At 48.3% G+C, this 27,678-nt stretch overlaps 1 protein-coding gene across 9 annotated transcripts in view; it reads right to left on the reverse strand.

The window, feature by feature from the left end:
• GRAMD1B (GRAM domain containing 1B) overlaps positions 1-27,678 on the reverse strand; it is a 92,637-nt gene that overhangs the window by 54,068 nt on the left and 10,891 nt on the right. For 3 of the 9 annotated variants that reach the window (XM_051812227.1, XM_051812225.1, XM_051812233.1), the window contains exon 2: positions 27,062-27,139. In XM_051812227.1, coding sequence (XP_051668187.1) covers positions 27,062-27,139 — 78 coding nt within the window. Of the gene's footprint in view, positions 1-7,476; positions 7,619-14,824; positions 14,845-17,928; positions 23,369-27,061; positions 27,211-27,678 lie in introns of those variants that run through there. The other 6 variants (XM_051812226.1, XM_051812232.1, XM_051812230.1 and 3 more) reach the window with 5 other exon arrangements.

Genomic DNA, 27,678 nt, shown 5'->3' on the forward strand with positions numbered 1-27,678 from the left:
CATCTCCGTGGCTGCTTTACTCCTGTTCCTGTGGGGTCAGAAATACCCCAAAATTACAGCTCTGGGGCTCCACCAGCTTTCTAAAATACCTCTGGCTCCTGTGCAGAGCTTTTAATTCACAGCACTTGGTGTGTCCTCACTGCAAGGGATGAGACCTGGCAGACGATTCCTCTGCCCTCTCCTCCTCCTGCCATCTAAACACAGCCTTGTTTGCTCAGTGTTTCATTAAAGGAATTATTCTGCTCAGAGAGAGCTGTTCTTAACACTAAAGATAAACAAGCTGTGTGTTCCCCCCCCTCCCCAGCTAATTTGTTCTAATTTCATGTGCATATATGGGCTGTTTTTCTGCTACAAAATCTTTGCTGCTCCTGAATATACACCTCAATATCCACCTCTTTCTTCTCCCCAAGTCTTTTTCATTCCACTCATTTTCTCCTCCATTTTTCTTCTTCCAGTTCCAAGGCCTGAAATTAGGTGTGGTGGAGCCACATTCTTCCAAACCTGGTATTCCAAGTGGTTTGAAAATGATTCCAAATATATGCCTCAAATATATATCTGCCTCTCATACCAAAAAACCTCACAAATCTCTCCTTCCCTGCTCCTTTGCCACATGCACGGAGTGGCTGTGACATTGTCAGAGGAGAATGGCAGCATTTTGCATCTTTTTTTAGCTGAAAAAAAGCAGAGCATCTCCCCCCAGGTCGCTTGGCTGTGACCACAGAGAGCATTCTGTCCAGGAAAAAATGGTTACGGAGAGCAAACCACTGGAAAATGTAAAGTACAAGCAACAGCACAGACCTAAATCTGGTCAAATGGAAAACTTTAGCCCAGGAGATGCTCAGAGAACATTCCAGCACCTTGTTTTCGGCACGTGGCTCTGCAAGGGCACACTGAAGTTATGGAAGGAAAAGAACAGCTCCTGATTTCTGTGCAGTATTTGGCTGGGTCTCTCCATTGCCTGAACTTGGATATTTTATACTTGGATGCTATTACTGCTGTTACACCTCAATTTATATCATTTACTTCCACCAGGCTCAAAATACTGAAATTAGCAGTTACCATTCCTAATAAGCATCAATTATAATAATAATAATGGCATTAAGATGCACTTTTCAACCAGGACTGAACTCGGAAGCAGGGGAAGGTTCAAGCAAAAAAAACAAAAAATAAAATAAAATAGCAGCTGCTTAATCAACCACAGGAATACCAGAACTAGTTTAGAATTGAGAGGAGTCTGATTCCCAGGGGGAATTTCAGCTGGCAAAAGTGATTAAGCAGAAGAGATCTTGACCAGGACAGGACATGGTGATCCTGGCCAGAAAGTTCTACAAGAGTTTTGATGGCAATTTTTGGCCCTTCCAAGCCTTGCCAGTGCCCACTTGCTGAGCAAAAGTCCGGCAGAAATTTCAGCTTTGTGAGTGTTCCTTGTTTGGTTCAACACAACCATCAACCACACGCTTAAAAACCGTGGAATCCTGTCCAGCACCCCCCTCTCTAGCACTTGTCCCGTGGAAATCCCACACTGCTCCAGGGAAAAGGAGGAGAGCAATGGTTTGCCTCGTTCTGCAGGCAGGGAAACTGGGGCAGAGGCAACCCCAGGATACAAGAGGTCAGGGACAGACCCAGGCACAAAGGGGCCTCTCGTGACTTCCACAGGCAGGACCTCGTTCCCATTGAAGGGACCAAGCAGCCAAACAGCTCCACACTTCAGCTTTGGCACAGAAAAGCAACACCTGGTCAAGTTTATCTTGACTGAATTGGCCTCTTTCCACGCTTTTTACTCCCGTGCACGTGAGGAAAAGGATCTCTGGAGAAGCCTCACTGCTGCCTCATCCCTCTCAACTCAAGCCCCGAGCGAGCAGTGGCTGCAGGATTCCAGAACAGTTCCAAGCACTTTGCCCTTCACTTGACATTTATGAGGCTGCTGAAGGGCTGGAGAGAGAGAGAGAGCAAGGTGATTTTACCATCTGATAAGGAGGAAAGGCAATTTTGGAGCCAAACAAATGGTTAGGATTCAATTAGCCCAAATAATCTGCAGCCCAAGGAGAGATCTGAGGGAGAGATTCGGCAAAGTGCAGCACCTTCATGGCTTAAGTCAAAGGATTCCTCTGTCTGGTTGTCCTCAGAGAGGTTTCAACAAGCACATATATCTCAGAGCATAAAATTATAGATGTTTATCCAAGTTTAAAGCAAAAACTGATGCCAAAAACCAACCACATAACGAACAAAAATCGCTCAAGGGGCGCTTTTGCCAGTCTGTCATCACACGGAGCTGCAAGCAAACCAAATCTCAGACCAAGGCCTTCATAATGGCTCAGTTTTCCTTCAAATAGTCTCCCTCCACTGTAATTTCACGTTTTGCCTTTGCTAAAATAGTCACTTCAGTCGTGCTTCGCCCCGTGTCACCACTGAAGGTACGAATTCAGCGTGGCAGCCCAGGGCAAAAACGGGGAAGGAGCTGCTCTGGGCTCTATTTCTGGCTCAGCTGGTGCCCACGAGGCACCCTGGCCAAGGGAATTGCGTGCAAGGTTTTTTCCTTGACAGCAGTGCACTTGGATTAGGCTCCTCTCTGCTTACTATGGCTTCCCACTGCTGAAAAGCCCGGATAAATTAGCACAAAACCTGCTGCTAACACTTAGTAATTATAATTACACAAACCCCTTTGCAAAATAAATCCCCCAACGCTGCCCAAAGTTGTTCTTCCAGTCACCTGACACAACATCTTCCTGTACTTTGTGGACAGAGGTTCAGAATGTTCTGGATCCAGGCAGAGATGAGCAAGCCATTAATAAAGGTTTCCTCTTCCTACCACACTGACAGCAAATGGGAACATCCTGATTCCCAAGATCCATTTGCAGAATTTATAAGGAGTGAAAGCCTTTTCTTTCCAAAATGCCAGAGCCATATTTATATGTATGTGGGTCATCCCTGATGGCTTTTAGCAGAGGATTATCAGGACCTATTCCTTCCTTCTGAATAAAAAGCACGGGGAATGATGTAGACGCAGAAAAATCGATGACACAAAACACTAAAATGCAACATTTTAACCTGGAATGTGAAGGTCAAACAGCACAATGTGCACAGCAGTACAATTATGTAACTTCAGCAGAACTATTTTGCTGGGCTCCTCCAGAAATTGAGGAAGAATTGATTCTGGAAATCCAATTTCATTCGGAATCATTTGCGGCGCACGGGAACGAAGTTCACTGTTGCTGCACATGGCAGCTCTTTAAGTCTCTGCAGCATCAATATGAAATTGGGAGTGATTTAAACAGCTTCATCATTTCCTTAGGTAATTAAGGAGGCAAGAACCCCAAACACCCACGTTTGTCACCTTTCTGTGTTCCAGCAAGTACTGGTTCTCTGGAGCCAAGGACACAACACATCCCTCCTGTCCTTCTTCACTACCCTGGGATTTTAGACTTCATAGAAGACACAAGACTTGCCTGTAAGAACAGAGCTAGGCAGGATTAGAGCTTATGTATCCCCCTCCTGCCCCTCTTCCATGCCCTGAGACACTTCCAAAGCCATGGAGAGGGTAGGTGGTGTTGGCCTGGACGAGCCACAAAGAGCCCCTGAAGTCGCAGCCTTACAGAAGGCAGAGCTGAATCTGCCTAAAGTTAATCTTCACTGCTCCCTGACATCAAACAACTTCTAATTTTAGCTCTGCTGTTCTGTAACCCTACCTAGTTCCCATCCCACCCCCACAACTACATAATAGATCCTTCCCTCAGATAAGTAGGGTGTTGGAACATTGAGAGTTTTTTTTCTCACCCACAGGCACTAGCAGAAAAATGAATTACAGATTTATTTTTAGGCAGAGCCTTTGGCCCTTATTTTCTCAGTGGGCTCCACAGAGCAGGTTCTGTGGCTCAGAAATATTCCAGTCAACAAAGCAGTACAAGCAATGCAGAAGGAACCACAAAAGGAGGAAAATCAGATGAGCAGGGTTTTGTTCAGTATCCCATTTATGGGACAGCAAGTTTGGTTCTGTCCCTGAAATGCTCTTCTGCCATTTCAGAGAATCAGAATATTCTGAGTTGGGAGGGACCCACAAGGATGTGCATGGCCCATCCAGGGATCAAACCCACAGCCTCAATGTTATTAGCACCATTTAATTCTCATTTTTCATAGAAGATCTCAATTAGTATCCACCTGTGGTGGATTATGAGCTCCCCAAAACTCCCAACAAGGAAGAACAAGGCGAGCAGCACAGCCTGAGACGAGAGGGGAGGGAAAGCTCAGCCTGTCCTGCTGTAGTTTGTGGCTTTCCCAGAGTTAAAGCTCAAGGCCTGGCTGATTGTAATCCCTAAGGATCTCTGAGATAACAGTGATGTCAGCCTGGAAGCAGAAGTTCTCTCTCCCAATGCCATGTCACAACATACAGACGTAAGAAAACATTCCCCTGTGCCACGAAAACGTCTTATTAAACCAAGACTTTAGGCCCTGCTAAAACAACCCCGTGTTGTCACACGTCACAGCAGTGTAGTCAGGGACTGCAGCATCATTCCTGATGCTGGAGCACCACGGTGAGATGCTGCACTGGCACATCAGGGCGTTGCACTGTGCCACAGCCACGTTCTGGGGTCACCCCTCGGGGTCCTGCTGTGCAGCACCCCGAGCCCGCCCGGCAGCCTGGGAGACCAGATGGTGGGGGGATCACTTGGGGCACAATTAGGTGGCGTTCTGCACAAATGCAGGGCATCCTGAGAGGGATCAGCACGTTGGCCTGGGCCAGGACAAGCCTGCACCCAGCCCAAGGGTGGCCAGAGGGTCCCTGGTCAAACGCCCTGCGTTATTTTGTGCCATCTCACGGCGGCCTAAAAACTGGCAGGAGCAAATCCCACTGCCAAGTGTCAGAGGGGCTGCTCCTGCTGACAGCATTCTGTCCCTGTGCTCCTGCCCTTCCTGCCACACACAGAAATCATGAGTCTTTTTGCCATTTTTTAAGTCCACTGCTTTTAACCCCAGCAGTGCCAGAACGGGAATCACCGCTCCTACACCAAAGGATCTGCCTGTATCCCATGCATTGGACGTGCTTTATGATTTTGGATAAATACTAAATGCTGTAAAACCATTTCACTGCAAATATTGAGGCTGTGCCAGCCCAATAAAGTACCCCAAGCAAGTCTGACAAGCAGCAAAGCCCAGGGAACTCTGCATTCTGTACTTAGACCTGTGCTCCTCTAGAACCACACAGTCAGTCCAGCAGCGACACACACCTAGATTTGGGTGACACAGAACCTGAAATAACACCTTTAACTCACCCTTCTGTGCCTGGGTGTTGCACCACAACCAAATAAATAGAAGTGCCTAGAGGGAGAACACAGTAACTACTGCAAAGATCCAAAATGCTGTATAATGAAATAAGGGAAGCAATCAGAGTGTTTGACTTCTCTGTGGGATTCAGAGGAAGACGAAGGGGATGCTGAAGAGGCAAAGCAGGGAGTGGTCAGCACTTTTTAAGTGTTTCTAGGAGAGCCAGGGGAACTGATTATTGAGAACAGAGGGACCCAGGACAGCCCAGGGCCCCCCAGCCCCTGCCTGGAGCTGAGGAACTCAGAGGGAAGAGCGTCACCTACTGAAGCACCGCCAGCATTTCCTCCAGCACAGGGTAATCTGCTTATGTCCCCAGCCAGCCCCGAATCCACCTCCCTCCCCTGCTTAGCTGTGACAGAATTCCCAGGCTGCCTCCAAAGTGAGTTGTGAGAGAGGCTGGGACAGAGCTGGGCACACAAAAGCTCTGCAATCACCCGAGGTGGAGGAGAGGGCTGGAGAGGGACAGGGAGGGACGCAGTGGGTGCCATGTTAGTGCAGATCCACACGATCCCAGCCTTTCCTACACATGCTCTGCTCTCCTGGTAGTACACTCAGCTATTATGCAACTCCTCGGCCCAACTGCACAGCACAGAAAGCAGCAAAGCACTGCAAAATTGGGGCTTTTTTTTTTTTTTAATTTAACATAAAATAAAATAAAAAAAAAAGGTGTAATGTTTTCAAACGCCAATAGCTGTGTCATTTGTACAGTCTGTGTTACACACAGCCATGTACACACAGGGAAAATTCAAAGGTTGTCAGTGTAATTAAATAAAAGAATTACAGAAATTAGGAAAAGAGATGACCTATTGAGTCATCCCTGGCTCTAGTCTGTCCCCTGGGGCCCAGTACAAGATGCCTCCTAGTGCTATACTGTAGTGCTTTTATTTTTTTGCACTGCAAAAAAAAAAAATACAAAATCAAAATAGCGACAATAAATAAAACAACAAATAAAAAATAACTTCCCTGGTTTCTCACACTTCACAGGCGAGGATCTCAAAGCACCACATTCATACTGATGCAAAGCAGCACACTTGAGAGAGGCTGTTATTTCTGTGATTACTTCCTTTTTCATTACAGAGAAAAAGGATTAAGGAAAAGGAACAGGCCTTCCCGTTGCTCTTGACATCTACTTCTACCCAAATTACAAAGTCACATTCCACTATTAACTATGGAGCCGTTCCCATCTGATAAAGTTCTGATTAGATCAATTTCATCACAATAATTAAAAGATTATTTATTCCAACTAAGTAGTTTTGACATCCTAGAGGTTCAAGCCAGTTTTGATATACGCAAGATTTATATAAGTCTTTGTTGGTTAAGTTTATATTAGATATAACTGCATTCATATCTGTTATATACGTATATATTTATGTACCCATGTAAAATACAGGCTCTATGAACAAAAATATTTACATGTGAACATTTCAGATATATATACACACAGCTTTGTTAATTGACTTTCACCCACACAATGTTTTCTTTCACTGCCCACTTATCCAAACCTGGAGAGTTTTCCCCCAAAACACCCGGGAAACGATCAAAGAATTAACGAGCACTTTGGTACCTTCCTGGAAGCTCTGGGTTCCCAACTCTAATAATGTCCTTACAGCAACACGCCAGGAAGATGCATCCCCAAAAAGCAGCTATTTAAAGGACAAGCCGAGCAGGAGCCATTCCACGCACGCAGGATTCAAAACAAATTTTTTTTCCCCCACTTTTCCTCGGGAAAAATAAAATAAATAAAAAAAAAAAACCGCACAGGTTGATTTTCTCTGCGTGCCAACATCCCCCGAGCCCCGGGGGACGAGCAGGGGCTCAGGTGAGCACACAGGGATGCGGATTCACGCAGGCGATGCCTTAAACTGATTTTAGGCGACAGCAGAGGAGGGGAAGGGGTGGCGGCAGCGGGGAGGGAGATGCAGCCAGCGCGGAGGGAGGCTCAGGGCATCACGATGCTGGCGCAGAGATGCCCGGCCAGCAGCGGCCCATCGTTATTCCCTCCCTCCTTCCCCAGCCGCGTCCCCCCGGGGTGATGCTGCAGCGGAACTTGGCGGAGCGCGCATCCCTTTCCCCCGCAGCGCGATTTGGGGGACAGGCGTTTTTTTGGGGGAGGGGAGCGGAGGGGGGGGGGGGGGGGGGAAAGCACCCAGCGCTTACCAGGCGAGCTTGAACCCTTTCATTAGTACAGCCACGATAATCCGCTGCCCGTGTCCTTGTCTGCCCACTGACAGCTCCAGGGGTCCCAGGACATACTGGAGGAGCCGCGGCCGGCGAGCGTCCCGCGGGGAGCGCCGAGCCCCATGCGCCGAGCCCCCCGCGCCGGGGCACGGCCGCCCCCCGCCCCCGGGGCCCCCCCAGCCCCCCGCGGACAGGCTCAGGGCTCCCCGCAGCAGCAGCGCCAGCGGCTGAGCCGCCCCGCTCTCTGCTGAGCATGTGCAGCAGCCGCGGGACCGCAGCATCCCATGGCACCCGCGCTGCCCGCCGCCACAGCGCCGGGAGAGGGGGACGCGCCCGCTTCGCCACCCGTCACATCGCTGCCTCCCCCCTTCCCCCCGGACCTCTCCCTCCCGGAGCGCGCTATCGCAGAATAACCGAGTTTACAGCAGTCAAGGGCATGGCAAGGGGTTGGAAGGGACGGCAAGGAGCGTCTCGTTCCACCCCCCTGCCGGGGGCAGGGACACCTCCCACCGCTCCAGGTTGGGCCAACCTGGCCTTGAGCACTTCCAGGGATGGGGCAGCCCACTGGGCGACCCACTGCGATGCCTCACCCCCCCCGTGGTAAAGAACTTCTTTATATCGATATTTATTTACATAGATATTTTATACCTAACCTAATTTTTCCCCTTTTTCAAGTTGTACCCCTTCCTCCTTGTCCTATCAGTTCATTTTATACCTAACCTAAATTTTCCCCTCTTTCCATTTACACCCCTTCCTCCTTGTCCCATCAGTTCATTTTATATCTAACCTAAATTTTCCCCTTTCCATTTGCACCCCTTCCTCCTTGTCCCATCAGTTCATTTTATACCTAACCTAAATTTTCCCCTCTTTCCCTTTGCACCCATTCCTCCTTGTCCCATCAGTTCATTTTATACCTAACCTAAACTTTCCCCTTTTTCAAGTTGTACCCCTTCCTCCTTGTCCCATCAGCTCATTTAATACCTAACCTAAATTTTCCTCCTCTTTTCCCTTTGCACCCATTACTCCTTGTCCCATCAGTTCATTTTATACCTGAATTTCCCCCCTCTTTCCCTTCGCACCCATTACTCCTTGTCCTACCAGTTCCTAACAAAGAGTCCCTTCTCCAGCTTCCCCGGAGGGAAGAGAGTTGGTCCCCCCCCCAGGGCTCTCTGCCCAGGGATGGATTAACCCACCTCTCCTCTGAACAGGTTGAGGAACAACTGCTACAGAAAGCAAAGGGAACCCGAATTTCCCAATGGGAACTGAAATCTTCAGAGGGGCAGGGGACAAGTCCCTGCCCTGGAGCTGGAGGGGGGGTGTCTTATCTGGTGCCAGCCACTGCTCTTGCACACATGGAACAAGGGAGCCGTTGTTGCCCCATCACTTTATCAGGGAAGAACCAAAACCTCTTCCCCCCACACCGTTACCAGAGACCTTCTGCACCACAGCACCCACAGGGCCAGGCCTGGCAGAGAGGGGGAAGTGCCAGTTATTGCATTACCACCCACGTTTCCTGCAACACACTCTGCTTTTTCTGGGAATTCTTCTATTCATCTTGCAGCATCTGAACACAGCCCGCTGCTCCAGCACACAAAGTCATAGGGAATGGGGCAGAATATTTCAAATAACCTGTAGTTTAACTATTTCTTAGTAAAGGGTCATTTAAATTACTTCAAAAAGTGAAGTAATTTGGGAATGCCCAAGATGAACATACACACTCTTACTCCATACAGAGATCTCTGAACATCTTTGGCCTTGGGAGAGGAAGAGTCTTGCTTGTAAATCCTACAGGCATTCATGTTTCAGGGGTGGTAAAGAGAGCTATGTAAAAATAAAAATATTCTACTAGCTTGAAGGTATTTTTAAGGTATTTTGTCATTCTTCTGCACCCAGATACCCCCATCCCCATGACTGCAGATGATGGACAAGTGTACTGATAAAAAACCTGGACCTGTAAAATCACCATGTCCTCTCTGTTCACTGCTCAGGGGACAGGAGGGGTCTTGTAGCACTAATTCAATGTCTGTGTTCTGGTTTTCAAAGCTTTCTGTGAAATTTGTCCAAGGAAACACAGACTGCAATGCCCACACCCCCCTTGGAAAGCAACAAACGTGGTTCTTTGCTTTCCCACTTCACCTAATAAACGGCACCAGATCTTTTTTCTTACTCTCCCAAGCCCTGAACAGATGGAGAGCAGCAGAGCTCAGCTCTGAATTCAGCAGCAAGTCACTTCTGAGGGGCTTTGATCATTCCAGGGCAGGTGAAACGAAACGGGACCGTGGCACTGGGGCTGAAGCTTCAGAACCCGTGTGAGTAACACTGAAATGGGGAGCTCAGCTGCAACAGGAAGGCTCAGCTCAGTGCCAAGGGCCCCCAAAATGCTTCCCAGACACTTGTGAGATGTTACTGCAGGAGGAAGCAGCGAGGGTGAAAGTGCAGCTTGTGCAGCATCATCTTCAACTGCACTTGTGAAGGCAAGTGTGGGCAGTGCCTGCAGGAGAGCCCCAGGGCAGGGGGAGATCCCAAACACCCCCCGTGAGAACTGATCCCAACAGGAACTTGGCAACACACCTTTTGGTTTATTTGTGGACAAAAGTCATGAATTTAGTCATAAAGCTGAACACACACTTCGCCCCATGACAGAACAAACCAAAAAAAAAAACATTCAAATCTCCCCCCACATAATCCCAGCTTCAAGCCCTCATCAGGACCAGCCTGTTCTGGCTTGGCCTTGGCTTTTGTCCATGAGATGCTCTGGGACCTGCAGGTTGTCAAGGAGGGAAGCAAATCACAGTGCTGTAAAATGGGTCAGGAGACCTGCAAGCTTGGCAAATCTAGGACAGACTAATGCTGCAGAGTCACATGTTTGGAAATCAAAGCTCAGGCAAGAAAGGTATTAAGAGATAAGCAGTCATGCACTTCTTTTTTTTCTTTCTCTTTGCCAAATAACGTGAGGGTCGGGAAGTTATCAAAGGAGAGGGATCACTCAGGAGGTGTTTGTTGGAACACCTGTCTGAGGGGTGCAGCTGCCTCTGCCACAACTCCCCTGGGACCTGCTCTCCAAAATCCTCACAGCAGGACCCTGCAAGGGGCTGGGGGTCACCCACCCTCTCCAGAGACCCCCAAAGCAGGTGTTGCTGCTCTTTCCAGTCCCAATCCCACATTCACTTGCTAATGCTGCATGGACAAGCCCTTTCCTTTCCTCCAGCCTCTGTACATAACTATTCCAGAGGATAAAAAAAAACAAAAAACATTCTGAATAAGGTAACAAAAAAACCTGTGCAGATATCAAGAGAGACAGGCTATGCACAGGCACCCTGTCCTCCTCCACAGTGCTAAGAATACTTATAAGTCACATGCAAGTAGAATTCCAGATAAATTATCAACCTACTCCATCCAGAGCACCCAACCCACAAAGCAGGAAAATGGAAGAAAGCACTCAGAACTGTGGATTGACAGATCCTACCCTGCTCTGCTTCACACCTCTGCTTTGGAAAGGGGAAGCCCTAAATCCCTGTCTTCTCACTCATCCATGGATTTACATTTTTTAAGGAGACACTCAGAGAGTGGTTGTAATAAACCTCATTGATGTATTGTTTTGGTCTGTATAAACGTTGATATAAGTGAAAATATCTTTGAGGGTCATGTTTTGCATGAGAAAGAGCTTTCCCCAAGCCATTGTTATTTAGATCAAAATTCTTTTCCCCTTCCAGTCATAAAGTCTGTAAATCAAATAATTTTATTGGAATGTAATTCTAATTATGTTATAACTGTAATTCAAATTATTCTAATTTGGAGAAGGGATCTTTTGTTTTATTAGGTGCAGCATTTGCTAAAGCACAAACAATAAATAATAACAGGACAAGTTTATGTGGTGTCCTGCCCTGCCTCACCCCCTGTCCCTTCCCCCAGGCAAAATTCTCATAAACTTCAAAAAGAATTAAACGAGATAATTTGGATCCTGGCCTAATGCCAGTAATATTTTAAGTATTTCTGGTCCAGAGCAAGAATGCCACGAACACAGACAGATCCCTTGTGGGTTCTGGTTGCCTCCAGCACCAGTGAGGATGAGGAAGTCAAGCAGCACACACAGACACTAAAAACAGCAACAAAGTAAAAACTGTGCAGAACTTTCTCAAACTGAAGAAAGACTTGGAAATTATGAGTAGGAGGGAAAAAAAAAAAAAAAGAAGGGGGGGTAGAAAAAAAAAGACCGGATGTTTTCCTGACCTGCAAGTACAAACTGTCAAAGCCTCATGAATTTTAAAAGTTAAGGCTGGAATACACAAAACCAGAGTTACTTCTTTTTTTTTTTTCCCTCCCTGACCTCCTACTTGGATGAAAGAAACACTGAATGGTCCTGTCCAGATAAAACAGTGCTTTCCATGCCCTCTGCACAGCCAGGAACATCTGTACAGAGTGACAGGCATGAATTAGGTCTCGCTGTTCTCTTGTTTTCCGATCAGATGGGAGAAAGAGGCAATTTTTGTGCAGCATTTCGGCCTGGGTGGGAGCTGGAAGCACAGAGGCAACTCCAGAAATTAAGATTCATACAACAGTGTTCAATATTTAGCACTGTTTTATTCACAGACAGCTATTTTGCACTCCCTATTGTCTTCCTCCCCTCACACACACTTCCCCAGGCAATCCCAGCCAGGTGCTATCTAATAAATCCAAGGAAATCATCTCTAAGCAAAAGCTCTGTGGTGCTGTAAACAGGCACCTTGCCTGCCTTCACTCATCATTCCTGTTACAGCTGAGAACAGGAACATTTCCTTCAAGGTGGAACAAGTAAATCAGGTGCTTAAATACCTCTCCCCACCCCCTAAAAGGTCTGAGGACTTTCTAAGTGTGTCCCTGCAGCACAGACAGCAGGAACCTTTCAGTGTTGGTGAAATAAAAAGCATCTCTGTGATTGATGTCCCTCACTGCCACTGGTTCATCACTTGGGAAGTGATTCATGTCTTCCCAAGGAGCTTTTCAGCTCCACATTGACCTGGTTTCCCCCCCTCTCCAGCAGGTTATCTGCTTCCCCCCTGGCACTCAGCAAGGAGCAGGGATGGAATAATCAGGGATTTTACTTTTAGGAGAAACCCCCTGAAAGCACAGCTGGGAGGTGACAAAGCCCCCAAAGGTGTCACTGTCCCCAAGGTGCCCCAAAGCATAAAAAGGGATGGTTTTCTGAGTCCCCCAACAGGTCTGAAAAGCCTCAAGATGAGGATGGGTGATGGATTACCCTGGGATTAAAACCACGGGCTACTCAGGACTGAAAAGTGCAGTTCTGTTTTTAATGAGCTAAATATGGGCCCATTCTTTGGCGTGTCAGGAAATGCCAGTTCTGGAGACACCCCCAAAGGTGCCTCAGCAGCAAAGGAAGCAACAGTGCAACACAATGGAGAGCAGCAACATCCTGATATCCCATCCCAGGGCTGCTCTGGGATCACTTCAGGCTGAGAAAACAAAGCTCTTAAACGCTCTCAGAAGGTCAGTTCTTCCAGACTGACCCCCAGCAGAAATGAAGCAAAATTAATATCACCCCTTGGAGGCTCCAAACTGACTGTAAAAGGGGTAACTGACCCCAAGCCAGAAAAGAAAAACAGACCATGGAAGAACAGGTGGGTTTCAACAAAGAATAGGGAGCAGGGAGCTAAACATCAGCACTTGCTATGGTTAAGTCCAAATCAACCTGTACACATTCCAGGAATATTTACATAACCAATTTCCAATGCATCTGTTTCAGGAGGTTCACACTAGACTCAGTTTTTCACTCAAGCTACATTTCCCTGAAAAGATAAATAGGTTTTAAGCACATTCATGCTAAGATGGTGCTTTGACACTGTAGATCATGTTTGCCTTTAGTTAAAAACACAAAGCCATAAATAACAGGTACAGACAAAGAGAATTTTCAAGTGGCTTTGTTGTTTCTGTCATTGAAAATGTCTGTTTTTCAACACAATAAAGGCTTGAGATCCCCAAAGTGCCACCACAGCTCTCACTGAAGTGGAGTGTCACTCAACTGGCTCCAAGGCCAGAGACCCTCCAGCATCTCAGTGGGAATTGTTTCCAAGCCCTAGAAGTGGGTTTGCAGGGACAAACAGTTGAAGCTTGAACCAACGTGACAGTGAGGATGAGTTCACCTTTAGAAAGCAACATTTACCCAGAAGTACCTCCTAAAACTCACTGACAGACATTAAAAACTCAAAACCTGTATTTAACCCAGTCCTGGGGAAAAACAGGGCACCAGCTCCACCCAGGCTTCTGGGATATGGGATTGGAAGTAGTTAGTGCTTAGCAGAAATACATGTGAAAGGCAAAACTCAGCTGGAATTCTGGCTGAGTCATAAGCCCTTCAATCTGTCAGCAGCACCACAGGGGGGGTTCTGAGCATGGACTTCTAAGCCCAGGAAGAAGTTGGTTCCTGGAACACAACATGCCCCTGTCTCCATGCTCAAGGACCCAGCCAGAGCAAGCTCAAAAGCAGGGGGTTAAAATCCCTTTGCCTCTCTCCAGCCAGGCTTAATTTCAGGCCCTGCTGAGGAAAAAAGCCCAGGACACGTTTTGCAGGCACATTCCCTGCACTTTAGCCTTGCCCTGATCCCAAGGAGTCACACCGGTGGCCAGCTCGTGCTAGAAACAACCTTTTTGCTGTAAAGACCTCATGAACCATCATCCAGTGGCGACAGCCTTGTGCTTCCCAGGTCACCAAACCATCCTCAAGCCATTTCCACCTCCCATCTCAATCCATCCAGCTCCATTCCCAGATTTCCAGGTTGCCAGCCCACAGGAAAAGCAGAACCCACAGCCCGGTAAGAGCAGCAGCACAGGCAACAGAGAAGCCTCACAGAAAAGGGCGGATGCATCCATAAGCTCGAATTACTTTCTCCCTCGACACTCCCCCCGAGATCCTTCTCCAAAAAAAAGAAAGAGGCTGCCAGAAGGAATTTCTCGGTCCCTGGGAGTGGAAAGCTGCCCCTAAAGCACCCTCTAGTGTCACTCTCTCACCCAGCAGGCTCTGCCGGCATCCCTGCTCCCACCTCAGATCGCCCCGGCAGGAACACAAAGCTCCCTTATTTCCCTCCCTCCCGCCCCCGACCTTCACCTACAGCACCCACATTCCACGGTTTTCCCCAACCTTGCAGCAAAAGCGACGTAGGGACTTGTGGCCACTGAGTACCATCCTCCCAGAGCCTAAATCCCACGCTCATCCCCAGCACTCCCAGCATCGGGGAGGGTGGCCAGGAGAAAGCAAAAAGGTTGAGGGACAAAGTAAGAAGTTGCCAAGCGAGACCACTTACGCACAGTGAGGACGGCAGCATTTCCATCCTACCTTTGCTGTCGCCATATCAGACGTCTCCATGTTTTCTGCTTGGCCTATCAGTAAACAAAGAGCGTTGGAGGAGGGAGAAGGGAGGGGAGAGAAAGGGAAAGTCAAAAGAGGATGAAGAAGAACGAGGGGAACAACTTGACAGCGGGGAGAGAACAATGAAAGAGTCACTTCAGCGCTCGCTCGTTCCAAGTGTTCCCTCCTGCCCCCACAGAAGGGCATCTCGGGCAGATAGTCCCAATTTAGATACTTGTTTGGAGTCTGGCACAAGACCTGAGTCATTGCCATCCCCCCCAACTCCTCCCCCCTGCCACCACCCAAAGGTCTAAGCTGAGGAACACAGAGGACCCTCCTCCCAGCTTCCCTGTTAAGTCCGAGCTCTTTAGGCTGAGCTCTGTGGGAGCAGGGGAACAACCCCTCTCCCTCTGGCTCCACGGGAAGGGGGAGTGACACAACCCCCCCCCCAACCCCGAGTGGGTATTTTAGGAGTCAGGAGAAAGGGAGAAAGCAAGTGGGTTCTGGGCAGTGCACAGGTAAAGAGGAGGAGTGATCAGGCACGAGAAGGACCGAAGTTAGGGAAGGCAAAAGTGCCGGGGATCAGCCAGCCAGGTGGAGAAGCGACGGTGCAGAACAGGCATACCGGAGACCATGGAAAGGGAGAGTGGCACGTGCAGAGACAAACGCAAGGTGGAGGCTCCTCAGCTGCATCCTGCTGAGCACACTCACCTCAGAGCAACCCTCCCAAACGACCGGGCCTGAACTAGTAACTCTTTGGTGCACGCTCAGCTCGGGCTGCAAAGCACCAGCTCTCCCCAGCTAAGGTGAGGCCGGTCCCGGCATCAAGAGGCATCCGTAGCTGCGCGGCCCTGCCCGGATTGGCGGAGCAGGGTGACTTCACGCCGCCCCATCCATCACCCAGCTTCTCCCTCCCTGGTCCTCCCAGCCCCTCCTGGCCTACTTTACCCCGGGAAATCAGCCCTGGAGCCTGAGAGCCAGCCAGGGCAACGCTGCGCGCAGCTCCCCGGAGCGCTCCGGCAGCGCCAGCCAGCCAGACGTGAGCAATCCTGGCTGGGAGGGAGGCAGGGAAAACACTGCGGAGCTCGGGCGAATTAAGAGCCTCCGAGGGCTAGAAAACCATCGCCGCTTGAAAGTGCTTATTCATAGCCCGGTGCAGCGCAGCGGGCAGCGCACAAAGACCGGGGGCACACCAGGCAGTTCGCACACACGCACACTGAAGGGCAGCTCGTTCCCTGCTAAACCAGACCGCTCCTATTCCCTCCTGCACAGGGGTTCACACGCTCTCCCCCCCCCTTCACCCACCCCCTGCCAGGGGTTTTATTGTATTAAACATTTTACAGAGCTGGCATTAATCTTTTTTTTTTCTAAACCAGATGTCGCCCCCCCCCTCCCTCGTGCAGATGTGCAGTGCAAAGAGTCCGGGAACAGGCAACGATCCTCAGCGCTCAGACCACCTCTGAAAAGGGCCATCGGTGGAAAACACAGCGAAAACTCCTGCCAAGTCCTGCCTTGGCACACAGAAAATGTGTATTTTGGTATGTTTCTGCTGCGAGGCATTCGTGCTTGCACAAATCGGAGCTGGCACACTGCACCTTTGTGCTCAGAATACACAAATGCTCTGAAAGAGGGGAGGTTTACAGTAGATATTAGGAAGAAATTCCTCCCTGGGAGGGTGGGGAGGCCCTGGCACAGGTTGCCCAGAGAAGCTGTGGCTGCCCCATCCCTGGAAGTGTCCAAGGCCAGGTTGGACAGGGCTTTGGAGCTACCTGGGCTAGTGGAAGGGGGTTAGAACATAATGATCTTTAACACCCCCTCCAACCCAAACCATCCTGTGATTCCCTAAAATCCACCCACCTCCTGCTCACCAGGGACATAAAGCCCATTTTCTGAACACATATTTTAGCCTCCATCCCAAGAGTTGCTGTGGGTGTAACACAGCTTCAACACACCCAACCCAATGCCACAGGGGGGAAAAAAATCCCCACAGCACCCAAGCTGGTTCCACTCACTGGGATAAGGATTGTCATCCACTAAATGAATTCCAAATGCCTCCTGTGCCATAACACTGTAGTGTGAAAAGTAACCATAAAGCATCCAGTGCAGACAGACAGAGAGCCAAACAGCAAGTGGACAATCTGCTCCTCAGTCCCTCTTTTACAGGGCCACTGGTGTCCCTTAAGGATTGTCTACTTGTGTGCATTTTGCTGCAAGTATTCACAGCAGCCTGGGGGGAAAAAAACACCCCACAGCAGCTCCATGAAGGACTTGCAGCAACCCTAAGCTAAAGAACCAGCAAAGGCTTTGTAATTCAGAAAAAAAAGCTGATTTTCCACGTCAGCCCCTTCACAGCAGAGGCTCTCTGCAGTTCCAGCAGCTCAGGAACTTAAAAGCAAACAGGAAACATCTCCCGAGGAAGTCCACTGTTGGGAAGGGAACAGCCCACTGTGACAGCCTTGAGCTCTGGGTAGGAATTTAAAGCTCTATAAATAGCCCCAGCAACGGTCCTGTTAGCCCGGGGTTTGAGCTCGTAATTGCCACCTTAAAAATCAGAAAACATTGCTTTTTATAAGCATTGCTTGCCAGTGTCACTGCCCCTTCAAACAGTCCCACTCACAGCCAGCTGGGCATCCCCTGTAGAGAGGTTTTACTGCTGCCCATCACTGCAGTTCTGGCTCCTCACTCACCAGAGCAGACCCACCTCTCCAAGATCCTGAAAAACTCACTTATCAACACCCACACAGTGCAAACAAGGGGCTCAGGAGGCTCAGACAGATTAATTCTCCAGGAAAGGTGCGTGACCTGCAGCAACGTGCTCCCTGTGAGCCACCACCTCAGCCACACTTGGAGTCTCCCATATGGTAAAAAAAAAAAAGGAAAGTCTCCAGGAGTTGGGGAAGCAATTAAAAAAAAAACAAACAAACTAACTGTGTCTCTGTGAAACATGCACACAAAACAAAACCTGTTAGTGACAGAACCAGTGGGAGGGAAAACTAGAAAACGAATTAGGAAATGTTATGGGGAGAAAGAAAGAACTGCTACAGAGGACGGCAGAATGTAAGGGAGAGAGAGTTGAACTGTTAACAATGCACCTTGGTGGACAGATCCCCAGGAAAATGTGCCAGATGGGTAAAATCCTGAATCCTTCCTGAAGTCAGCAGTGTTCTGCAGCCTTACAGCCCCTGCTGTCAGAGAACCACATGGACTCTGGGAGCCAGGGCACACCTCCATTTCCCCGGGAAACAATCTCAGAGGGGACTCCCTCTTTGCTGCAGCAGCTGGGAAGTCACATGAGACTTCGTTTCCAGAGAAAAAAAAATAAATAAATATGGATTTCGCTTCTCTGGGCATCATGGGAGCTGTAGTCACTGCCCAGGGCAGAAAAGCCACTGCTCTGAGCTGTGTGACTGCAGTGTTTGTCAGCCTGGGGGTGTGGAAGGGAGAGCAAGGGAGAACAGCATCACAGCACAAAGGCAGGACCACTGGAAGAAGAGACTGGAGAATCAAAAGGAGAAAAATCATACAGAGACTTGGGAATAGGAAGAATGTACCATTGTGTCAGGAGGGCAGAAAAAAACTGGGATGATTCAGGCTGTTACTGCTGCTTTCTCGAGCAATGTTATAATCAAAGAGCACTGCTGCTTTCTCACAGAGCCTTTTGGCTCTTCCCCCCCTCATTTTCTTGCCTGTTTGAATTCTTAACCTTCCATTTGCTTGAGGGTGGTGCAATAACCTCTCCCACCCCAGCACAGACTCATGCACTCTGAAAAGCAGGCCAACAGAAAGCTCCATGACTCATGGCATGCCTCAGAGAAAAAAAGATCCCTCTCTCATTGGAATTCATGAGAAAATTAAAAGTCATCTTCTCATTTTTACCTTCCTCACCAAGGAACTTGCAGCCACCATGAAAAGCAGTAATGTGATAGCTGATGAGCTGCTCTTTCACTAAGGGCAAGAGATTCTGGAATAACTCATGGCTTGAAATAAGTCTCATCCCACCACAGCCCAACACCTGAACCGAGCAAGCTTTTCACTCAGCTGAACATCTGGTCTCTCAAAATCAAGAGTGCTTTTAAATGCCTTAAATCCAAGACTCTTTGTAACTTAAATCTTTCAAGTACCTCAACCTAGACCTTTATATGGAGTCCAACAACCACCAGGCTTTGGGCTGGCCCTGCCCAAGGGATCATTCACAGACACACATGGAGAAACCAAGCCTTCTGTGCTCACCTGGACCTCATGCTATGTCCTCTCCTGGACAAAACATAATCTAATGTTACAGATAAAAGGGTGAAACCCTTGCACAGGAACACACACCACAATATTTTGGGTTTAAGTATATAAAAACCACTGCATGTCCACAAAAGGAAAAGTCCTGCATCCTTCATTTCTCAAACCTGAGACAGAAGGAGATAAAGCAGGAGCTCGAGACCCAGGGGTTAAACACAAGCTTCCAGTTTGAATGAAGGCACTGCAGCTCAGCAGGGAAAGCCTCCCACAGCCCGAGTCACTCACTACCTCTGGCATGTTTGAGGGCTCTTCCAGGGGCAGTGGCATCATCATCAGGGCAGAACAAAGGCTGGCAGGCTGCAAACAGGAACACAATGCAGAGGATGCCTCTTTTCCTACACTGTCACATCCCACAAATTCCTTGGGGACCCAGACCCAAGACCCCTGGATTCTGAGGACACTGATGGGTGCTGCACCGAGGAACAGCCTCCTCCTCAAGCTCATGTAAAGAAGCCTGAGCACTCATGTCTAAGCCTGAAGCAAAGATCCTTTTCCAGAGTAAAGGAATAATGAAATCTTACAGTGTTAGAAGCTTTGTCAGACCCATATCCCTCCAACACGCCTGTATTCACGGGGCCTGTCATTTAAACAAGAGGAAGGGGTTCAGGAGAGTGAAATCTTTAGCACTGCCAAAGATTTGGGACAGGGCACAGGGACAGGGAAGGGAAAGCAAGCAGCAGAGAAGGCTTAAGGAAAAATATTAGTCCAAACTTGCAGGAAAACAGGGGGAAAAAAGCAGAGGGGCTCAAGGGCAGACCTTGAGCTGGTACCATCACAATGCCTGACCTTGGTGCAGTGGGGGGACACATGCTGCCATGTCATCACCAAAATGCACAACAAACACTCTGCAAAGGCCCAAAAGAAACGGCTGGGGGGGGGAAACAAGGCAAAGGGGGAGAAGGCAGAGAAGAAAGGCGGAGGTCAGCGAGCACTCACACGGTTACAGTCATCTGCAGAAAGGGGGGATCTGTCCAAGTGCCAGCAGGGCTCCCCAGCAACCTGGGGCAGCGTCACTTCAGCAGCCAGGGAGCACAGACACTGCTGGAGTCAAGGAGGAGGAAATCCCAGCTGGGTTACACACGCACAGCAGCACCGGGGGGGAAGCAGCACAGAGCCGGGACCTCGGGATCCACCCTGGCAGCAGGGAATGCCATGGAGCTGGGGCAGGGGGGTTTGACTGGGGCTGGAGTCACTGCAGCCTGGCCCCCGAGGGAGGGAGCAGTGACTGGGCTGATGAGAAGGCAGAGCTGTGGAGAGATCTCCAAAGAGCCTGATCTGGGCTCTCTGCTCTCAGATTTCTTCCATCACAGGCAATTCGATTTTAAAGGAACAGCTGCCTCCAAGCCTCTGCCAGATATGCTGCTACAGGATGAGATGCAAAAACCTGAGAGAATCAGGAATTCTCTACTGAAACCAAGAGAATTCGAGGTTAATAATGGAATTCTCGAGGCCAGTTAACTCAGGCCAGTTTTAACCAACCACCACTTCTCTTGAGCTGGACTGTCCATCACCAGGGGGAGGCTAACACAGCTTATCCCAAGTTTCCTGAAACAGAGGGAAAAAGCCTTGGGGAAGAGCATGGGTGTTCAGCTGAGAAGGAAGCCAGAGGTTGGCTTGCAGAAGTGAAGTCCATAAAAAGATGTTCCAAGCTCGTTTTGAATGCTTGGCACTCCCCCATTTTGGCAGCAGACCTCGAAGTGTAAAGGTGCACCTATTTTCCAAGGTAAGCATTGCAAATACTTGAGTATGCCAAAGATATATAGCATGAAAAGCATGGAATAGGCCATGAGGAAGAGGAGGGGTGCTGACTTTAAATGTAGGAAAGAGCTGATTTGTTCAAGGTCTCACATTGAGAACAATCTGTACAACAGAGAGCAGCTATCTCTTAAGAGTGGGAGGATGTTTCACCCAGGAAATGCAGAATAACTTGAATTCCCAGTTCAAACCACTGCCCTTGGATTCCAAGGGAATGTTTCTGTTCCTACAGAGAATTAAGCAGAAATATCCTGCACTGAGCAGCTGCATTCCAGAAACAGCTGATGGCTGTAAACAAAGGCAAAGGTCTCTGTAAGGGCACAAGCACATGCATTTGAGCTGAAGAAAGCTATTCCCAGATCCCCTTCCACCACTCCCATAACCTGCAGAGTCCCAGGGGAAGCTGAGGCAGCACCACCGTGGGGCAGAAGGATCAGCCTCCCTCTGTGCATCCAGCTTCCCTTAAGCCATCAAGCTGCAAAGCCTGTGAACAGCAATCCCAGCTCCAATTTAGACATATTATTGTGGTCCCAGATTCTCAAAAAAACTGAGGTGGGAGAACAGGCCAAAAAAAAAAAAAAAAGCTGCAAAAAACAAGCCTTCTGTTTCTGCCCTTCAACATATGCCAGCCCTGTCTGCCAATTTACTGGCTCAACAAGTGGGTTTGAGCTTCCTTATCCCTGCACTGCTTCTCCCCACCTAATCACTTGATTATTTACCTACACATGCCCACTGCATGTCAAAAAAGTCACTGTAAATGAGGAGATTTTGCTCCACCTCATTCCCAGGATTTTTAGGTGAAGCTTGAAAGCTTTAAGCCCTTATTAACAATCGAGGCACATTAAAGCTGTGGCAACCCCAGTGGCTCCTGCCTTGAGACTCCTTTCTCACTCCACTGGTTGGAATTACAACCCCCTGCAATAAAGGTGGCAGAAGAGATGCCATTTATTCCTTACAGACACCACAATCAGCAGCTCCATCTGCTCATTTGAATAGTCAACAGGAGCATAAACTGGGGCACTCTGGTCCCCTCTTCAGCTGGGATGTCTGTTTGGCATCACCTTTTAGTCTTTTATTGATAAGTGGGTAACACAGGCCCCCATTTCCACCTCCCAGGCACTGTTCTGAAATGGGAAACACCCCTTTCAAACTGCATTTTGGCTTCAATGGCCACAGAGACACTAAGGGACACATATGTTAAAATTATTTGTCTTCTCTATCAACTGAGTGTTGGTCAGATTTATAGTTTTGAGTTCTGTGCACTTGAGATCACCTTTTGCTTCCACTTAAATACCACACCAAGTCCCAGAATACGGCCTGGGAATGACTGTATGCAAATAACTAACAAAATATTTCAGTAGCAAACTAGATTTGCAACTATTGGCAAGGAAGAGAGATTAGAAAAGGGGGTCCCAAAGAGCTGTGCCCCATTTTATTTGAACACCACCTTTGTTTTACTGCATTAATCAGTCACCCCACTCAGGATGGGAGCAGGGAACCATGTAATTCCAGAGCTTTTCTGTGCAGTGGGAGCACCAGGCACATTCATGACATGACTCACAGGCACATCTTGCTCTCTGATGACATCTCAGTTAAAATGTTCCCAGCACGAGGAAAGGTGGGTTTTGTCTGACAGGGAGACAAAAGAGGTGTTGCCTACACAGTGCTCTTTTTTGAGGAAACCCTGATTACCACATCCATAGTTCTTATGAGTGGTACCAAGAGAGAAATTATTAGCACAGCTCAAATTCCCAAATCCTTCAACTTTGGGCACATGCAATAAAATCTGAAGGGCAGTTACAGCCTCTGTGTGTGTCCCGGGCACAAGCCAACTTAAAAAGGCAGCCCCATCAAATGAAGTGTTTTCTGCACCTTGGGAGACTCTGATCTAGAGGTTTAAAGCAAAGCCTGAAATGCAAGTTCTATAACAGGCAGTCCCTGCAGGAATCTGGCCACACTCTTGAACAGAATTGAGCAAACCCCTCCCTTCTCTGCATCCCTGAACCCCCCAGCTCTGGCTGTGATACCAGGGAAGTTCCCTGAGACTCTCTGATGGCTGATTTTATGGCAGAACTGAAGTTTTAGTGCTGCAACAGAAGCCCACAATGGCCTTGTCTTTCTTCAACCTGTCTCTATCTTAAGCTCTTCCCTGATCTCCTTGTGAATTTTGATCCATTATTTGAGAGACCTTTATTAGATTACTCAAAGGAAAAACAAGCCCTGCAGCCTTGGAAGAGGCAGAAAAAGGTACTGAACTAATAAGGAACTAATTAAGCTGCAGCCAAGATTTAGGACGTATCAAACACAGATATCACAAAACTAATTGCACTTCCCATTTCCTCCATTTAGATATGATCTCTAATGTAAATCATTTGGATTTACAGCAGTGTAAATGTAAATCAGTTTGATTTACATTTATCTTTTCATGTAAATCACTTTTATATGAGCTCTTGTAAACTGCCACTCACTTCCCTCCTAGATTCCCCCACAGCCTGTTGCTTTCCAGCCTTGTAATGTGCCTCCTCTCTTCACCAGTTTGTCTCCTCCTTAGACTGAGTCTAAGGACTGATTTTTCCTCTGGTTCAATAGCTTAACTTTTAATTAATTTAACCTAAACCTGATGGATGCCTCAGCACCATGACAAAGAACAAGTCCTTGGATCAAACAGGAGCAGGGTCACAAACTTGGAGTTAATCTGGGTGAAAACTCAAGGTAATTCATGCCTAACCTTGTCTCCTTTCAGTGATTATTGGCTCTGTGGTGTGCACACATCTCACCCAAATCTGTGGCTGTCTCCATCCCAACCTCACCCACCCCTGGAATTACTTTAAATCAAATGTCATTATTTGGGCACTCAGTAACTCAGCTCTGCTTATCTTGCTATTCCCACAGCTGTGATTTTTCAGCACTTGGGCAACTCAGGCTTAATTCACCACCTCTATCTTCCTGTGAGGTAAAAAAAAGAATTCTCCTTATTTCATAAATAGCACCATGAAGTGACTCACCCAAACTCCCCCAGGCAATCAGAAAGCAAGGAACTGAGCCCTAAGTTCACACAAGACCTGACTCTTTCCAGCCTGTCCCACTAATTTCTTCCTTCTGAGCCTCTAAAATCACCCACAAAGCACACAGTTACCCCCCCAAGACAAAGTAAAACCCGTGTAGGATCCCTCTCAGCATCAACCAGGCATGACAGAGACAGCACAACTTACATGGCTTTGCAGAGGGAAAGCTTTTTCCTCAGGGAAGACACACAGGGATGGCAGACCTGCCTCACTGCTGTGCCACAGGACACCTCAGCAGGGCAGGAGTTCTGGACCATGGCAGCACTTCCCAAGGCAGGAGGCACAGCAGCACTCACCCCTCAAAAAACAACATTGCCAGAGACCACTGAAAGCATCTGGAGCAGGACAGAACGTTCAGTCTCCTCTGAAAACACCTGAGGGTTGGGTTGTGGTGCTTGGAAATCCTTCCCTGAGTTCACACCACCAGCAGCACCCCCGGCAACATCTTTAGTTGAGATCTTGGCTGTGCCTGCCCCAGATTTCAGCCACCCTCAGCTGTGTGTTCTTCATCTTTTTATTTTTTTTTAAACCTCAGAATCAACTTACCAACTCAGCATCCCTTCCCTTTTGGCTGGGGTGGCTTCTTTCAGCACTTTCCCAGCTGCGCTGAGGCTGCTGCAGCTTTTTCCCCTGCTCCAAGTGCAGCACAGGCTCCTTCTGCCTGGGATATCAGGGGCAGGATGCCAAGACAGGGTGCACCTTCCAGCATGTAACATGTTGGATTTATGCTCTCCCCTCTGCTCAGCTTTTGTCACAGTTCACAGGGCTGCTGAAACTCTGGGTGGTTGAGGCTTTGTTTGGTTTTGGTTTGTTGGTTTTTTTTAATTGATCAAGTGAATAGAACTGTCTTACAGGGCTTTGCAACAGAAGCTCAGAGCTCCAAACCTGTGCATGGAAGACTTTTTGTTATTGGTCAAAAAGTCCACCACAGGAGCAGAAAGAAAGACCCTACTCCTTCAATTTTTAAGAGTCTGACAAGTTCAAGATCCCTCAGAAACAACCTTCAACTGTGTTAACAGAAATACAGCCTTCAACTGTGTTAATAGAAATACAGCCTTCAACTGTGTTAACAGCAACAGTAGATAGCAAGCTCTCAAATGTTCTGCCAGCCTTCTCACTAATTCTTGTCTAGCTTCACACCTCAAACTGTTTTTGAGGTTTGTTTTTTTTTTGGTTTAGTTTCATGAGCCCAAACCACTGATATCCAAAGAAGAATATACCAGAGGAGCTTCATGCAATTATATCAGCAAAGGGGAAAGAAAGAAGAGCAGCAAAAGGTAATTTATTATCCCTCATATGCATTCTTGTTTTAGGATCAGTGTTCTCCATGAAAACAAAAGCTGTTTGTAATTCAATCCAGGCAGCAGGAACGTTGTAGGTCCCAAATATGAGAGGTCAGTAGGCTCAACATCACCCTGGTTCTGCATAAATAGGTCTGAGATCTGAGTGTGCTGCACCTCAAACATGTCCCTTCCAGCCAGGGCACCAATCTAAAGGCTCCATTTAGGCTACAACTGGAACAGGCAGCACTTCCAAAGGATACCCAGAAATCCCTGAGTATTAACAAAGCCTAATCCTGCTCCTGTTGACACATGAAATTCCAGCTCAAATGGGGTAACAGCACATCACACAGAGGAAGGCCAGCTATGCCCTAAGAACCCACTCCCTTTCCTGGTTCCAAACCCCTTCACCTGTTAGTTAATCCAGGCTCCAGGGAGGTGGATAATTGGAGTGGAACATATGGAGGAAGAGGTGAGCTACAAGCAGCTGCTAATTCTGAGCCCAACTCTCTTGGGATATTAATGAGCTCCTCGGGGTCAGGATGTTCCCTCAAGTGAGTCCATTCCTCAGAAGCTACTCAGCTGCTACTCAGTTCTTACTCAACCCATTGCCCTTTGACATCCTAGCAGGGGTTCTGAATTCAGTAAGAATTTGCCCTGCTCCACAGTTAGGAACAAAGAACTTTGACCTCAGAGAGCTGATGTGGGCTGAGCTACAGACCTGGAACAACACAATCCAGAGGGATCCTTCCTGGATAAAAGCAGTGGAAGGTGCCACACCCAGATGCCTCTGGCAACCAGCACAAGGGAAGCAGTTCCCAAATCTCAGCATTTGCCCTCCTGTGGGCTCACTGGAACCCCCAGCCACAAGCTCAGCTGAGTAAAACCCAGCTTAACCATTGATAAAACAATGGGAATCCCAGAAACCAAAGTCCAGCTGCAACACCAGACCCAGAGATGTCAGCAGGGAAATGGGCCTGCAGGAGCTGGACCAGGAGAGAAAGGCAGGAATAACTCAGGACTCACAGCTCATGCCCAGAAGAAGAAAACCAAGCAGATTCAGGCTCAAAAGTTGAACTACACGAGACAGCAAAACTCTAAATCACGTGGCTCCGAGCAAAGCAACGATGATAAATCACACACGAAAATAAGCATTTGTTTTCCAACAGTTTTTGTGCCAATGCTGCAGTTTGCAGCAGTCATTAAAGTACAAGAAACTTGAAGTACAAGAAACTTTAGTTCCTTCTGGAGCTTCACAGCAGCTCTGGATACCTCAGGACTGTCACAGCACCCCAGAATTGAAGCACAACAGCCAAGCCCAACAGAGTCTTGGTGACGACAAGAACCACATCCAAATTTCAACGTGTATTTTTAAGGACCAGAGCTGCCAATCACCAATAAATACACAGCAAATTTGCTTCCCCCCCACCTCCTGGAGGTGACCCACAGGTTCACTTTGGGGTAACTTATAAGCTTTTCACTCTGTGACTCAGTTTTCCCCACAGCTCTCTCTGGCAGGGTCTAATAAACCATGTCCCAGCCAGCAACTAGACTGGGCTTAAAGTCCACAGGCCTAAATAAAAGCGTTTTCAAAGTGGTCCAAGCTGATTGCAAGCTGCAATTACAGGAGTTATAGGTGCAGGCTACTTGAGTTGGATGCAGTGTCCCACAAGCTCTACTTTTCAGTTGATGAAAACCCAACATAAATCACATTCCTTGTCAAGCAAGTCTGGGAAATACAAGGAAAACAAATCAGAAAGTTGACCAGCTCGGCACATGGAATTTCAGTGAGTGTTTCCATGCATTCCCCCCCCAGTTCAGCAGCACTGACTCACCTGTCCTCCCGCAGGAAAGGGCTCAGGAACCGGGCTGAGTCGTCATCGTGGCTGCTCTGCTGGCTGCTCTGCTGGCTGCTGCAACAGGGACAGGGAAACACAGCGCTTAGACAGGGCCTAAGTTCCTAGGAAACACTCAGGTTTAAACCCTAGATCAAGGAAATGAAAAAAAAGACCAGGTTCATACTGCATTTCTGGGGGTGCCAAGAGGAGAGGGCAGAAGCGGCCGCGTCCCATCTGATTTACGGCTGGTGTTTGGGGTGTCAATGGGTTCTTCCCCGAGAACTTCCCGATGTACAGAACTGCTCTCGCACATTGCTTAGGCAGCATTTCCTCGTGCCACCCCCCAGCAGCACTTCCTGAACATTCCCACCCCAAACCCCCGCGTGTTTTGTTTACACCCCCCCAGTTTCAGGCAGCAATACAAAAAAAACCCAGTTAAAAACCAACTCCGAGTGGCCAGCGCTGAATTTCTGGTGGGACTTGCACGCCGAGCCCACAAGATGTCACTGTCCCCCCTTGAATGGGTGTTTTGTAGGAGATTTTTTTTTTTATTTCCAGCACATTTATTCCATGGATTTGCCCTCGCTCCCCTCCAGTTGCTCCAGGGACTCAAC

Source organism: Manacus candei, unplaced genomic scaffold (assembly GCF_025592945.1).
Source record: "Manacus candei isolate 608988 ecotype Guabito, Panama unplaced genomic scaffold, ASM2559294v1 h1tg000086l, whole genome shotgun sequence".
Classification (NCBI taxonomy): domain Eukaryota; kingdom Metazoa; phylum Chordata; class Aves; order Passeriformes; family Pipridae; genus Manacus; species Manacus candei.